The following is a 14,547-nucleotide window of genomic DNA, read 5'->3' on the forward strand; positions in this document are numbered from 1 at the left end:
TGAAGTTCCTCAGGCGCAACTTGAGGCCATTCCCCCTTGTCCTATCGCCTGTCATTCGTGAAAAGAGACCAACACCCACCTTGTTACAATCTCCTTTCAGGCAGTTGTAGTGATATGGTCTCCCCCCAACCTCCTTTTCTCTAGGATAAACAATCCCAGTTCTGTCAGCTGCTCCTCGTAAGAATCATTCTCCAGCCCTTTCACCAGCTTTGTCGTCCGTCTCTAGATTCACTCCAGGGCCTCAATATCCCTCTTGTAGGGAGGGGCCCAAAACTGAACATAGTATTTGAGGTGTGGCCTCACCAATTCTGAGTACAGGGGCACATTCACTTCCCTGGTCCTGCTGGCCAAGATGCCATTGGCCTTTTTGGGTAACCTGGGCACACTTCTGGTTCATATTCAGCTGGCTGCCAACCAACAATCCCACATCCTTCCCTGCCAGGCAGCTTTCCAGCCACTCTTCCCCAAGCTTGTATCATTCATCTCTTCGCCAGACCTGTACATATTTCACTTCTTCCTTATGGTCAACAACACACAAACTGTGTGAACCTAAAGAATCTAATTTATAGTTGTGTTTCAGCTAACAGCGCAAGTCTCTATTAAAAATAAAATATGTGGCTTTTTCAGAAATTTTAAAATATTTCAGAGGATGAGCAGAGGGAAGAGACCAGTCTAAAAGTCCCTTCATAAAAACTTCTCATCTTTTAACACTGTGACCCGTTTCCTAGACTAGACAACGTGTTCAGTAAGCCTACTGCCCAAGCATCCTTAATTAACAAGTGACAGTAGATTGCGAATTATTAACAGAACTACCGATGCTCCTCTTGGGTGCCTGAGCGGACTGAGCATGAATCAACAGCTTAGTAACTGCACACTGCTTTGCAGCTTACTACTGCATCAGCTGTGCTGTCTAATAGTGCACAGAAGCTGTGGCAGCATTTGCCACAACACACCTTTCCACGTCTCTCTCTCAGCCATCACTGAATAGCCACCTTTGTTTATGAGCTGAGTAGGGTAGGAGTGTCTGAAAACACAGCCAGTCCAATGCTCTGCATTGAGGACCAGACACACTAAAGCAGGAAACTTTATATAGGTAAAAAGTTCTGTATTTTCTCTGTTTCTTTCAGAACGTGTGTTAGGGGAAAATAAAGAACATTTATAGCACCTGAAATGCATAAAAGCTGTTAAAATGTTATTCATCTGGCCCACTTAGCACTGCTGCCAGCCTCCTAGAAGCAGATGGAGTAAGAAAAACTTAGGCTCAGTTTGATTATCTTCCTCAGTGCCCAAGATACACTCACCATTTCCAATTTTACTAAACAATTTTATAAAATTAAGGTAGGAATTGAGTTAGTTTCCCTACTTTTATTTGTATGTAGTCCAAAATATATTCCTGGTGCTTTGCGCATCAATTTGACATGAGAAAAAAAAAGTGGAAAAAGAAAAAAATGGGAATATTGTAGAAGAAAAAGTGTGCTTCCATCTTCAACATGGATTTGCACATACCTTCAAAAAAAAGATTTCCTCCTTTTTTTCTGTGTAAATAATTTGGAAGGTTACATATAGCAACAATTTACCCAGAATCTTTTTCTTCATAAGGTGATGTGCTGAGATTAACAGAAAAAAATCCTCATCTTAAAAAATGCAGTAAAATCATTGAGGGAAAACCCAAGATAACAACTAAAAAAATTACTCTGAGTAGAAACAAATTCAAATCCTAAGCAAAATAACAGGACCAACTGCATCTGAGGCAGAGGCATGACTTAACACTCATAAATCAGTTTTAATATAATCATAGAAATAATTGCATTTTTTCTAGAGACTTATGAGAGGAAATTGAAAATATTCTGAAATTTCTTAAACCAAATAAAACAAAAACTGCAGTTAAAAATTCAAATATGTTTCTTCATGCAAATCAGCATCCGCATATGGCTTATAGTTACTGACTACAAAACCAAAGTTGCTTTTATTTTTAACAGAAATGTTGGGTTTCCTAGTTTTTTTTGTTCTCCAGCTGAACACTCATCTGTAAATGAGTTCTTGAAAAAGAAATCAAACTGGGTCAGTGCAAAGTCATCAGGCACTCTGGGGACAGGTAATGTGATACTGTGCCTTTTATATCTAAGCCACCAGTTTAAACCCAGTCCAGGCCAGCAGTGACTGAAGCCTACTGCCAGGTGTTTTTTATCTTGCATAACAGGCTGGTGGACTTAAATAATTTTGCAGAGAAAAAATAACACTTATATATGGTCTTGTGAAATTGTCACTGAAGACAAAAAGGCTTCCGCAAACCAAACTGTGCTGTATCACAGAATCTTAAAATGCCTGAGGCTGGAAGGGACCTCTGGAGTTCATCTGGCCCAAGTGCTCTGCTCCAGTAGGGCCACCTACAGCAATGTTACTCAGGACCATGTCAAGGCAGCTTTTGAGTATATCTGAGGATGGAGACTCTGCAACCTCTCTGGGCAATCTGTGCCAGGGTTCAGTCACCCCCACAGCAAAAACGCGTTTCCTGATGTTCAGAGGGAACCTCCTGTGCTTCAGTTTGTGCCCATGGCCTCAGGTATTCTCACTGGACACCACTGGAAACAGCCTGGCTCTGTCTTTGCCTCCTCCCTTCAGATACTAATTCACATCAACAAGGCGCCTTTGAGCCTTTTCTTCTTCAGGCTGAGTTAGTCCCAGCTCTCTCAGCATCCCTTCGTATGTCATATGCTCCAGCCCTTTGCTGCACTTAGTCTAGTATTTCCATGTGTCTCTTCTACTGGGAAGCCCACCACCAGCCACATCATTCTAGGTTATCTCTCACCACTGCTGAGTGGAGGGCAAGGATACCTGGACCTGCTGGCAACACTTCTCCCTAATGCAGTCCAGGATACTGCTAACTTTCTTTGACACAAGGGCACCTTGTGGGATCATGCTCAACTCGGGTGTCTACCAGGAGCACCAAGTTGTTTCCTGCAGAACTGCTTCAGACACGGGTCTCATCAATTTGTCTCTTTGCAAGTAATGGTATCTCTATTTGACATAAAGGGTCTTCCATTCAGATGGGGCAAACACTACGAATGAAACACTGAACATTGTTATAACCAAGCAAAGCTGACTTACCTTGGTGCCTAGCTAATAGCACACAAACGGGCATCAGATAACCTTGTAATTGCATTTTCGCTGAGCTAGAAAAATTGGAAGCAGTTAACATACTGCAAGGTAGTATAAAGAGATGTGGACACAATACTGAGAAACACACAGTTCACCTAACAACTTTTTCTGTTTACAAATCAGCTCCTAGGCTTGCACACTTTCTACTCTATGTATGTTCAAATTGACGGAGTTTTGATTTTCCAAAGTACCAACATTAACTGTTGATACATAGTTCAAATGTTTATAACTATCACACCTTAGTGTATCATAACCTTCATACCTCAAGATAATATCTAAAATAAAGACTTGTAGGTGGGCTTAATGTTTGCATTGTAGGCCTATGGACATAGATTTCCTGAAAGAAAAATAAATGCTTTTTTAATTGCCTAATCACTTCAACTGTAATTAGGTAATGAACTATAGTTTTTCCTCAAGGAATTAATTCACTGTTTCAATTTTATTATTCTAATTTTAACATGTATTGTGTATCTTCTCTCCATCTCTGACGATACTTCTGTGGCATCTGAATGAGTTCTAATTTTACATTCAGGACAGACAATAGTGGACCTCTCCATAGGAGACATACCTTCCATCTTGTCCCTATTATAAAGAGACTTCTATGGAACTCGTAGCACAAAGCCGCATTTATTGAGCTAAATTATTTATTAGGAAAGCACCAACACCACATTCTTTAAAATTACTGGAATTTTATTTGCCTCAGGCTTATGACTTGCAACCAAAGACATTGTGCAAAGAAAGCAAAGATTAAGTACACTTTAGGGAAAAGGTGATAATCCACATTGGTAACATAGAAGATCAGTTTGATGAAAGAAGCTGTCCATTACACTATATAGATTGCAATATTCAATAGCAATTTTTTTAACCCCACTTTTTTAATCAAGGAAAAGAAGTTAAGCAAAGTTCACAGTAGACATAAATCTGATACAATTCAAAGAGCATTTTTCTGAAGATCGTCAAGCGTAAAGTGTAAAAACATATATGGGACAAGGTGGATGAGGCTAACTACTGTACATTTATAAGCTATTAAACAAAGTTGCATATATGTACCACAGTGTAAAAAACCAATACAGAACAAACAAAAAGTTTGAAAACTGCCTGATGAAAAATAAAATAACCAGTGGCTTTTAATGGCTTCTCCTGGTTATCAATGCTACAAAAGACTTTTTTTTGTCTTTCTGATGCCGCTAAAAAACACCTTATCAAAGCCAGGCACAACCAAACCATTACCAAGTTAAAACCAGTCCATGGAAATATACTACCAACCCACATTTTCCATCAAAAGCTTTCTTGTTGTGTTGTTTCTAAACCTTTTGAGGCCCATTTGGTCACAATATGTTACACTTTCTTCCTTTTTTACACTATGATATCATATGTTTGTCTGGCACTATCCTAAATCTAATTTATAGAGAATGAGAATACAGAAACAACCCAATGACTATCTGATAAAATGAATTCACTGGGTGTAAATAGGAGAAGGGAGAAGAGAAGGGGAAAGGGCCAGTTCTGCCAAGAAAATAAACCCTATGGATCACTCATCATCACTTCCGCTTGCTTCCGACTGGTCCTAGAGGTAAGAGACACAAGATAAGTCAGAAATTCTTTACCAGCTATTCTGCGGAAATTGTTAAAGAAGGAAAAAGAAGAGAGTAAAAGGAAGAAAAGTCAATTAAATTGATAAAACAAGATAGCCTTAAGAGACCTACTACGTTATCTAATATTTCTCTTTCATGACATTTCATGTAATTGCTGTAGACTTCTTTAGAAAAGGAAAGACAGAGTGAGGAAACACTGGATCCTTCTTTCTACACATACATTTAAAAACAACTAGGACGAGGTTTTTGTTGCAATAGTAGAAGCACTTGCTAAAATATCCCCATACATCAAAGCTAAGAGTTTTTTTTTTTTGTCAGTGGACAAAAGCAAACAGACCATGAGATTTAAATGTTCAACAACAGTAGGAACACCTCCAAGAAATAAGCTCCAAGCTTCTTCAAGTTCTTGTCTTTCAGCACTGGAACCAGATCTCATAAGTACACTCAGATACAGTTAATAATCCTACTCATTTCTCACAAGATGATCAATGCAGATTAAAAATGTGCTTAGGCATGAACAGAACTCTGACAGCAAGCAGGACAGAGTAGAGACGCAATCACTGCAACCACTTCCAGTCTCAGTCAGCAAAACTTACATTTTCATCTTGATCCTCATCACTATCATCATCACTCACAACAGGCTTGGCTTTTGCTCGGCTTTGCCTCTTCTTGCCTTTTCCTTTCTCCCGACTTTTTTCATCCTTCTTATTTAGCTTGATTTTGACTTTCACTGATTTTGCTGCAAAAAGTTTAACAGCATATATCAATGTAACTTTCAACAAATTTTAAATGCTGCCTCTGCTCACAGAAATTCACCCTTCGTAGCACCCTGACAAGATATTCCCTTCTGTTCTTGATCTGGAGTGTGGAAAAATCAAGCAGAGATACTTGTTTTTATTTCTCTACATCTTGATAGTTGTAACAATAATTTGTATTAAACTACAAAGACTAACTTCGAAGTTTACCATGTGCATCTTCTTTTCATACTCAGTATGTATGTCTACAGGTAGTATATTCTCCTGTGAGAAGATACACATCTAAAAACATAGTCTTCCTTGCACATAGAAATGTTTGTCCTTTGTACAATCAGTCGATTTTTTTAGCTTTAAACTCCAGAAATGCTATGTGGAGGTAACTGGCACATTTGAGTTTTCTGTGTCACACCATGCCTGAAGGATAAAGACTGCCTCTAGCATTTCAAGGCACTTCTATTTATAAATTCCATGAATAGGACCAGAGTTTACGAACACTCGTGATCAGTCAGATCTGCTTCCACAAAGCACCTCTGTTACTTGTTTCTGGCTTAAAAATAGCCAGAACATAGACACAAAAGAGTTAAGCTGAACATTAACATCCAAAGCAGCAAACTTAGTAAGAAGTTACTTTCACCTATGGAAAACAGAACCTTATCACCAGTTTCCAAGCAGAAAATGGAAAACCTTCCCATCCCCAGATGTACTTTGTTTTCAGTACTTAGCAGGGGACTCACATTCTGTTTCTGATTCTTCTTCTTCATCTTCATCTTCGTCATCATTGCTTTCATCCTCGCTTTCTTCTTCTTTGGCAATTTTCTGTCGTGCACTTTTGAACACAGACTGGAGAACAATGGAATCCTCATAGATCTACAGTGTGAATACAAACCCATGTCAGAACTGTAAAATCAAGCAATAATCCACAGCATACACCTTAATTTCCAGTGCAAACCCACAGAGTACATGGCCTTTTCAAATAATGAATAATGACATTTGATGAATTAATTTTACAAGAAACACCAACATTGATTTTTCATACTCTAAATGATGAAATTTGTCAATAGTGAGCCACAAAAATACAACTCTTAAGATGTTCTACTCCTAAAATGTCCAGTTGCAGTGGTTTTATTATTATTATTACCACAAGAGTTATTGAGCATTTTCATTTGATTGTAACAGCCTTGAAACACTGCCAACGCAACAGATTTCAGCAGTAAGCATCTTAATTAAAAAATGGGTTATAGTCTAGCAATACAATTGATAATAATGAGTAGCTAACCCTCATGCTAATTATCCTTATTTTATTTTGGAATCCAAGGTGGCTACAAGGAACATAACTCATCCCAAGCAGCTCATTCCTTCCTTCCTCCCTGATCTAAAACGACTGAAAAAAAAATAATAGTGCTTGTTCTGACCTTAGCACCTGTTCTCAAACATTCCGTAGTTTCTTCGGTATCCTGCGTACATCAGATTTTCTCTTTAAAATCAAGCATGAGAGGACTCTTAGGAGTGAGAGGACTACTCTCACTCTTGGCTTGTAACACATTTCTCAGGTTAACAGAGCAAAGACCTTGTTGTCCTGCTGAGTATCTGGGACTTCATAAAACCACCTTAACAAATCAGCTTGTAAATTCTATTTTGTAAAACATCAGAAGCCAAGCACTGCACAATACGGCACTAGACAACTAAGAACAGTTAATACAAGGGTGCAGTCATAGATTGCATTTGGTTTAATCATCATCACTACTTGAACTACCTTGGCTACTACTCCTTTGGCTGAATTACAGACTTCACTGTACAAAGGCACACTGGCTACTAGTGAGAAAGATAATGGAAGGATTTTTGACTGTTATTATACAATCTGTACATTAAAATCAATAAAATTGCCCTAATTCATTGCAGGTTCAACAAAACAAATTAGAAAAAATTTGTTCAGAATTCTTTATGTTAAGTCTGCAATCTCTCTTTTTCCATTTGACTGCCAATTTCTTTATAACTGCACCTCACTGCAGATTGTTCCCCATTCTGTAAGTACTACTAGGCTTTTTGTTATGAAATGTTCGACTGCTCTTGACCATACCAAAATTTCTTGACGTATATAAGTTTAGTGAATGTTTTGAAAAGGCATTTCTCCTGTTTTCTTACAATATTAGTGGACTGTAAAACCCCACAGTTTCCCTCTTAGAAGTTAAATGACTATTGATTATTTTCTTATACCTACTTCTTTTCAAGTCAGCTATGAATCAGAGACCTTGATTCCTCCTGAGGACCATATATTTTTCTTATGCCTAGGCCTACCATATTCCATTCTTCTTAGGAACCACTCTTTCAAGTAACCTTGCTGTCTTTCTCAGAACAAAAACTTTTCTGAGACAAAAATAATTAAGGACACAAACAGCATTACACTTTTCTAATGCTGGTCACTACATAATTAATGCATCACTGTGACCCAGAATTTTAAACAGAATTTCCTGTGGAAATTAAGATCTTTTTAAGAATTACTTTAATCTTCTCAATGTGGGATTATTTGTAATATTCAGTATTTATTTTGATCCAGAAAAAAACTGATGTGGTTTCTGGAAAACCTGTACACATGAAAGTTTCCTTATTTTGACCAAAATCCAATTCCAACAGGTTTCAAAAAAAAGGTTCCTTGACAGTGAAACTTCCTTCAAAAAGTGAGAAACAACAACAACAGAACTTCATGATAAACAACAAATTTTCTGTTTCAATAGTCATGTACTATTTTTAACGCCTCACATATCTGTGTTTCATCTGACCATTACAACATTAAAAACTTCCCAAATCGCTGAGGCTGCACTGAGGACAAAAGACTCAAACCACAAAATCTGCCTCTCCCCGAGAAACTCTCATACGGTTTCTACTCAGATGTACCTCCTTGCTCCAAGGAAAAGCAGCATGAATCATAGTAGCAGGAACAAACACAGAGAATTTCATTTGAAGTCACTGTGTACTTAAACAACCACCCAAATTAGCCTTTTGGATGCACACACAATCTAGTTTACTGAAGTGAACTGGTATGTCAGAGCAAAGGTGGACCTGAATGACTACAAAGAACACGAGATAGCCTTGAGAATTGGAGGACTGCAGCAGAAGTGTCCCACGATTCACTGGAAATCAAAAAGAATGGTACGAGAACTTACCAGAAAGAAACCTTAAAAAAAAATAAAATCTTAGATACAAGCTATTTGGGCTTCACCCTATAAAAAGTAACACTAACTCTGGTAATAATGCCAGTACAGTGGAATGGAAAATAGTACTGCAACACTCTGATACAGGTTGAGCAATTTCCAAACAGAGTAGTAATATTTAGTGAATATTTCTACTCACTCAGGACTGTTCCCATCCATTCCACCACCTCTGCCTAACAAGAGATCAGTTTCCCATTAGAAACTTGAGTCATTCTGATGAGAATATAAAAATAACCTAATTATTTTTCCCACTTAGCTACTGATTTTCTTTGCTTCTTTTTACCTCCTTTACCAACTTTTACTATTTTCTGAAGTCTCACTGATAGTTTTTGGTATTAGCTTTCCTTCACCTTTTTTTTTTTTGGCATTTGTTATCATTACATATTTACAGCTGTTTTACTGCTATGTGGCTAAGCAGTTAAGCAGTAAACTGGCAATCCACATTTGGACATCTAACAAAATTTCATTCCACACTTCTTATCATCATTCATTTTCTCATTAAAAAATCCTTTTAGCTGATTAATTTAGACGTTGTTAACTGAAGACAGTAAATATACAGCATGTACATATTACAGAAAACCTTTTATGTCTCTAGATAGCAAAAATTATCACAAAAAGATAAGCTGCATTCATCAATCCTTCATAATTAACTGCATGCTCATTTTAATTTTCTATTCTCAGATTTTAATATAAACACCTCAGTTTAGCTAAGAGTCATCAATAATGTTTTGGAATTTGAAGAATGCAGCAGTATTGGCAGGATCAGTCTTTAGCTTACTTTTACTTAGCTTTCTTTTGACCTAAGTTTTTTTTGCTCCTGCACTTTACAGGAGATGTCTTCCTGTTCTCTGTTTCAATTTAATATTGTGTTACACACTATTTGGAACTCATCAATAAAACTAATCACCCAAGACTACGTTTCACCGTATTGTGAGACAACTTTATTAACTGTCATCCAGTTTTTTAGTCTCTCCTTTTGTTTCAGTGTCCTCTTCTGAACTCACAGAACAGGGCGTATTCATGTGAGTGAAACATCTGTTTGAGACGAAAGATTTTGCCTTCTGAACCTGAGACTCATCTGGGATTTATTATTACTGTCTCTTAAAACAGACAGTGATCTTTCAACATTAAAAAAAATAACTACCAGAGGGTTTAGTAAGTAAAAAGCTTCACACACAAAGCTGTACTGCTGGACAAACCTTGAATTTGTGTCTTCCATTAGCAGAAATGAAGAGCTCACTACAAAGTATTTCCTCAACATACTGTCCTAAGCTGTACTGTTACATCTGCTCATTCTGTTATCCGCTGTGGTAAGCTCAAGCTGATGTATGACTCTACATGCACTGTATTTTACCATACAGTCAAACAGTGTTATGCTGCATAAACTACACACAGATCAGAAAAAAATGATCTCAGAATAAAAGACAAAGCAAATTTCCCTGCAGCTGGTTCCAGTGAATTCTAGACGTTCCTAAGAATCTGGGTATTTTTCTATACTCAAAGTAAGACTTAAAATACAGGGTTTATATAAATAATACAACAATCCGCACTGAAAACACTAGGTAGGAGAAATCTGTATGTTTAACACAAAGTGGTTCATTTAGACCTGTGATCCCTCCAAATTGAACGTCTGAGCATTGTGACACAGCAACATGACATCTTTCTCCAAGTCTCCAAGACTCCGATACTTATGGTTGCGAATTCTTTCCTGTTGCATTTGTTGAGCAAACGAAGAGAAGTATGGCGAGGCAGTGGTGCAGAAAGAAAAAACAGCGAACAGGACAATGAGTTAATACTTGATTTCAACACATTAAAAGCTTTCTCTTTAAAAATTTTACCTAAGCATCAAGACAAGTATTTTAAAAAAAAAAAAAAAAAGTCTTAAAATGCATTGTTAACACAACACTCAAAAAAATACACCAGGAAATAGAGTAAAAAGTAAGCAATTGCTGCATGACCTGGAAGGGACAAAAGAAACAGAAATGGTGCTCTTTTGGTGAAAGGAGTTCCGGTTTCCCTTTTTTAGCACAGAAACAAAATAAGCTATGACATGAACGAAAGTCAGAGTTATGACATCACCTAACGTGCAACAAGCTGTCTAAACCCCATTAGCCAAACCGTGTTTGGATCTGACCTGGCTGTTTCAAGATGTGATGCTAGTTTAGGGATGACCATATTTCCCTACATCTTCGCAAAAAAGACATTGAGATGTCCTCTCTGAAAGTGTCACTCATGTCACACCGCTACATTTTGATTTGACTTTGAAATTATAGTGATATATTGCAACATACACTGAATAAAAATCCTAGAAGGTGTGTAACAACGTTCAAAATCTAAACCACAACTACAGGTACATTGAATACTCATGTTGTTGTAACTTAAAATACAACTTCATGCTCACCCTTTTTTGTAACAAAAAAAATGAAGGAATCTTCATTTCCAAATAAGGTTCTTACCTTTATCTTTTTAAAATCCACTGGTTTCCTAATCAATTCATAATACTCTGGTAACTCTTTCCTAGACGGAAGCTGAATGAAGACTTCACTTAGCTGTCGTCCTGAACTGTTGAGACACAAACCCATAATGCAAAGAATTACTACAACTTTCTCACAAGAAACTATAAACATATATAATCTAATCATGAGAAAAACCAGAAACTAATAAAATAACAATTTTTTCTTTCAAATAATTAAAAATTGAATCCTGTCCTGTTTAAATTTGGTATAGATCATTCATTTACAATTTAAAACATACCCTTTGTGCTCTTGTTCTAACTTACCACCATCATTACAGGTCCATATGTGCAGAAGGCTTTATTGAAGTAGAATCCAGATTTGAACCTGAATTCCATAGTGGTTTACTGAGCATAGTTTTATCCTTTTCTCAGTTTTGTGTTAGAGATTTTAGTAAGTGTCCCTCCCGTCACTATAATTTCATCTTCTTCTTGGTCATTTTATAGCTGTTTTGTAACTCCTCATCGCACCAAACTACTTGTTCATACCCATTTCCATTATACCAGACGCTGATTGCTATCAGATTGAATAGATGTTACAACCAAAAAAGTTCTTAACTTCCACTAATGACTGTTAAGTTTCTTGGAAGATTATTGTAACTGTATCAAAAATCATGACTGCCATTCATACTTTTTCAGTCACCTGAAATAAAGTGATGGGTTATCTAGAAACCTTTCATACTCTAGGAACATTGCCTATCACTACAGGTGCTCAGTTCTAAGATTTCCGGATTTCACATCGTTCATCTTTTATTAATAGCTATTTTAACACTTCCAAATTGAGGTTTTTTTTAAAACCTTATTTGTGGCTTCCCAAAACATTAGGTTATCTGGAAAGGAAATGCGTTGATGGCAGTTACGGGCTTAGTATTTTTTTTTCCTGTGTGCACTAGTCTCACAAAACAGCAGAAAAAAAGCACTGCTGAAAGAAACTGTAATTCACTGCACACAGCATTCACAGCATTTCCCAGCCCACATTCACACGCTTCCTTCTTTCACATCTACTCCAAAAAGGTCCTGGTTTCTCATTTACACCTTCTCAGGGTAACTCAGGGGTATCACACCTTCACAGGAGCTGGGCAAGAAGGCTGCCAATTTCTCATCTCCACCTCAGCTTCCCTCTTGCAGTTACCTTCCACAGTGGTGTGGAACCTTATCAGACACATTAAACTAATACTGACTCAGAAGTTAACTGAACCTATTCTGCCATGTAGGATAAGGATGATAAAAAAAGCACAGAACAGCTCTGTCCTTTATGAAAGGCATGCATGCCAAACATTGCTTAGGTATTTCTTAATTCCTGAAACAGCATCAGAATTTGAGAAGATACAATTTTACTTGCAGACCTGCTAGACCAATGAATGAACAAGTAGGAATACACAGTATTTCCTCATTTCCTAATCAGCTGTTGTTCACCTAATCCAAGATTTCCCATTGTTTTCCGTTTAGCCCTGGGACTCTGCTGCTCTTTGCATTACCTTGCATCAGAGAGGACAATGATGTAGGGGAGGGGAGCCTTGGAGTCAATGAACGAATCCTCTTAGAGGTATGATCATTGCTTGTTTATTGTAACATCTGAGGGTCTATTTATACAGATAATCAGAGTGCACGCGACAGAAGCAAGTCTACTATAGGTTACAAGACATTGTCCACGCGGCCTAAAGGTTATTCTAATTGGTCAATAGGTTAAAATCACACAACACAGTTTGGCACATATTCCGTTCTACATCTTAACAGTAGACAGTAATTGGTTACATCTTTCAAGATACATGTTTCCACGGAATCAGAATATTTACAACATATTCTAATCGTAAAGTCACATTGTTAAACTACGCACCTAATTCCCATGCCTGGTTCTGACTTTATCAAGCCAGCCTCCTCATTCTCATGAGATAGCAAAGCTCTCAGAAAACATCACAACCTTGAAGCCTTATACTAAGGCTTTCTATCTAAGAACTGACTATAGGCCTTTGCGTCTAAACACTGATAGTTTAGCACACTCCTTTCTACTGATCGTCGTAGGCAGGGTTGTGCAAGCAGGCTTCTAGGATTACAGCATGTCCAGTTTGTTCCAATATATTTTCTACACAATGATGTAAATGTTCTAATTGCAGCCTGCTAATCAGTGTTCTTCTATCAATGTCCTGGGCACCAACTAGTGGCTAGAGTGTTTTTCCACCCAATGCAAACCTAGAAACCAAAAGCCTCTGTCTCCTCATGACAACTTTTGTCTGACTTGCAGCAGCAGAAGTCATTGCCCTTGCCTTCTCTGCAGTAACTGTCAGGCTGCCTCCTAGAGTACTGCACGATTATGGCACATGCACAACTGCCCTTCTGAGTGCTGCTGATATACAGTGCGACGAGGCAGAAGACTGTGCTTCTCTGTCAGGAAAGCTGAGAGAAAAGCTTACCCCCATACAACTGTCAGGGTAGATACTTCTGACTGACTACCTGCACTTCACACTCCAGGAAGTTACTAGTAACTTCACCCAACAGATCTCATTTATTTAGGAAGCACCCTGTTATTGAAGTAGAAAAAAAATCATGAAATGACCAGATAACTGTCATTCTGAATCTTAGGATTTCTCTCTTGCCAGCAAACAATTGTCAAACCCAGGCCACTGAACCTCCTTTTGATTAACACCAAAGAGGCAAATTAATTCCTTTATGCTTCCCCTGTCACAGTGGGAAGTATTTATGCTATGAATTTAAAGGTAACAATCTTGTTAATGAACTATGTCAGTGACCATGTCATGCCACAGATTGTCCTCTCAAAGACAAACTGCAGGCAATACAAGGAAAAGCAATGTATCAAGTAAACACTACACAACTGGCTAAATTAACACGTTTCTACTTCTTCGCAAACTGAGGACTGTACATTTTTGTTGTTGTTGTTAATAAAGAGAAGTGTTGAGCATTTACAGCTGCAACTGAGATGAATTGAACCTGTTATGAATCTACAGAGAAATCAGATCTCTGGTGCCCAAATGGTGTCTTAAAAGTTACATTTCTATTCCTCATTTGTAAAATAAGAACAACATACTGTAAAAATAAAGTTCGAGATCTGCAAAACATTCAGACTCTTTATAAACATTATAAAGAAGCATGAGGGAATTCAGTCATTCATTACATGATCAGTGCCCACCTTGTACATGTAAGACATTGTTTCTGTGGAAAAGCAAAGCAGTACACACACCACAGCAGAGCATACTGTAATGTGCCTTCCAGAGGGCACCGCATTAGGTTTCCACCTTTTTCTGTTACATCCTTTTTTTTTTGTGTGCTTGACTTCACAAACTTGATAAAAGTTATTTCAA

General features: G+C 37.6%; 1 protein-coding gene across 7 annotated transcripts in view; it reads right to left on the reverse strand.

Annotated features, from left to right (window-relative positions):
- Nucleotides 1-3,828: 3,828 nt before the first annotated feature.
- The window catches only part of SMARCA2 (SWI/SNF related, matrix associated, actin dependent regulator of chromatin, subfamily a, member 2), a 113,123-nt gene continuing 102,404 nt past the window's right edge, over nt 3,829-14,547 (reverse strand). For all 7 annotated transcript variants that reach the window (XM_054054375.1, XM_054054370.1, XM_054054371.1 and 4 more), the window contains 5 exons: nt 11,175-11,280; nt 10,325-10,426; nt 6,244-6,376; nt 5,351-5,493; nt 3,829-4,726 (listed from right to left, as the gene is read on the reverse strand). In XM_054054375.1, coding sequence (XP_053910350.1) covers nt 4,691-4,726; nt 5,351-5,493; nt 6,244-6,376; nt 10,325-10,426; nt 11,175-11,280 — 520 coding nt within the window. In that variant the 3' untranslated portion in view covers nt 3,829-4,690. The remainder of the gene's footprint in view (nt 4,727-5,350; nt 5,494-6,243; nt 6,377-10,324; nt 10,427-11,174; nt 11,281-14,547) is intronic.

The sequence above is a fragment of the Cuculus canorus genome, chromosome Z (assembly GCF_017976375.1).
Source record: "Cuculus canorus isolate bCucCan1 chromosome Z, bCucCan1.pri, whole genome shotgun sequence".
Taxonomy (NCBI): domain Eukaryota; kingdom Metazoa; phylum Chordata; class Aves; order Cuculiformes; family Cuculidae; genus Cuculus; species Cuculus canorus.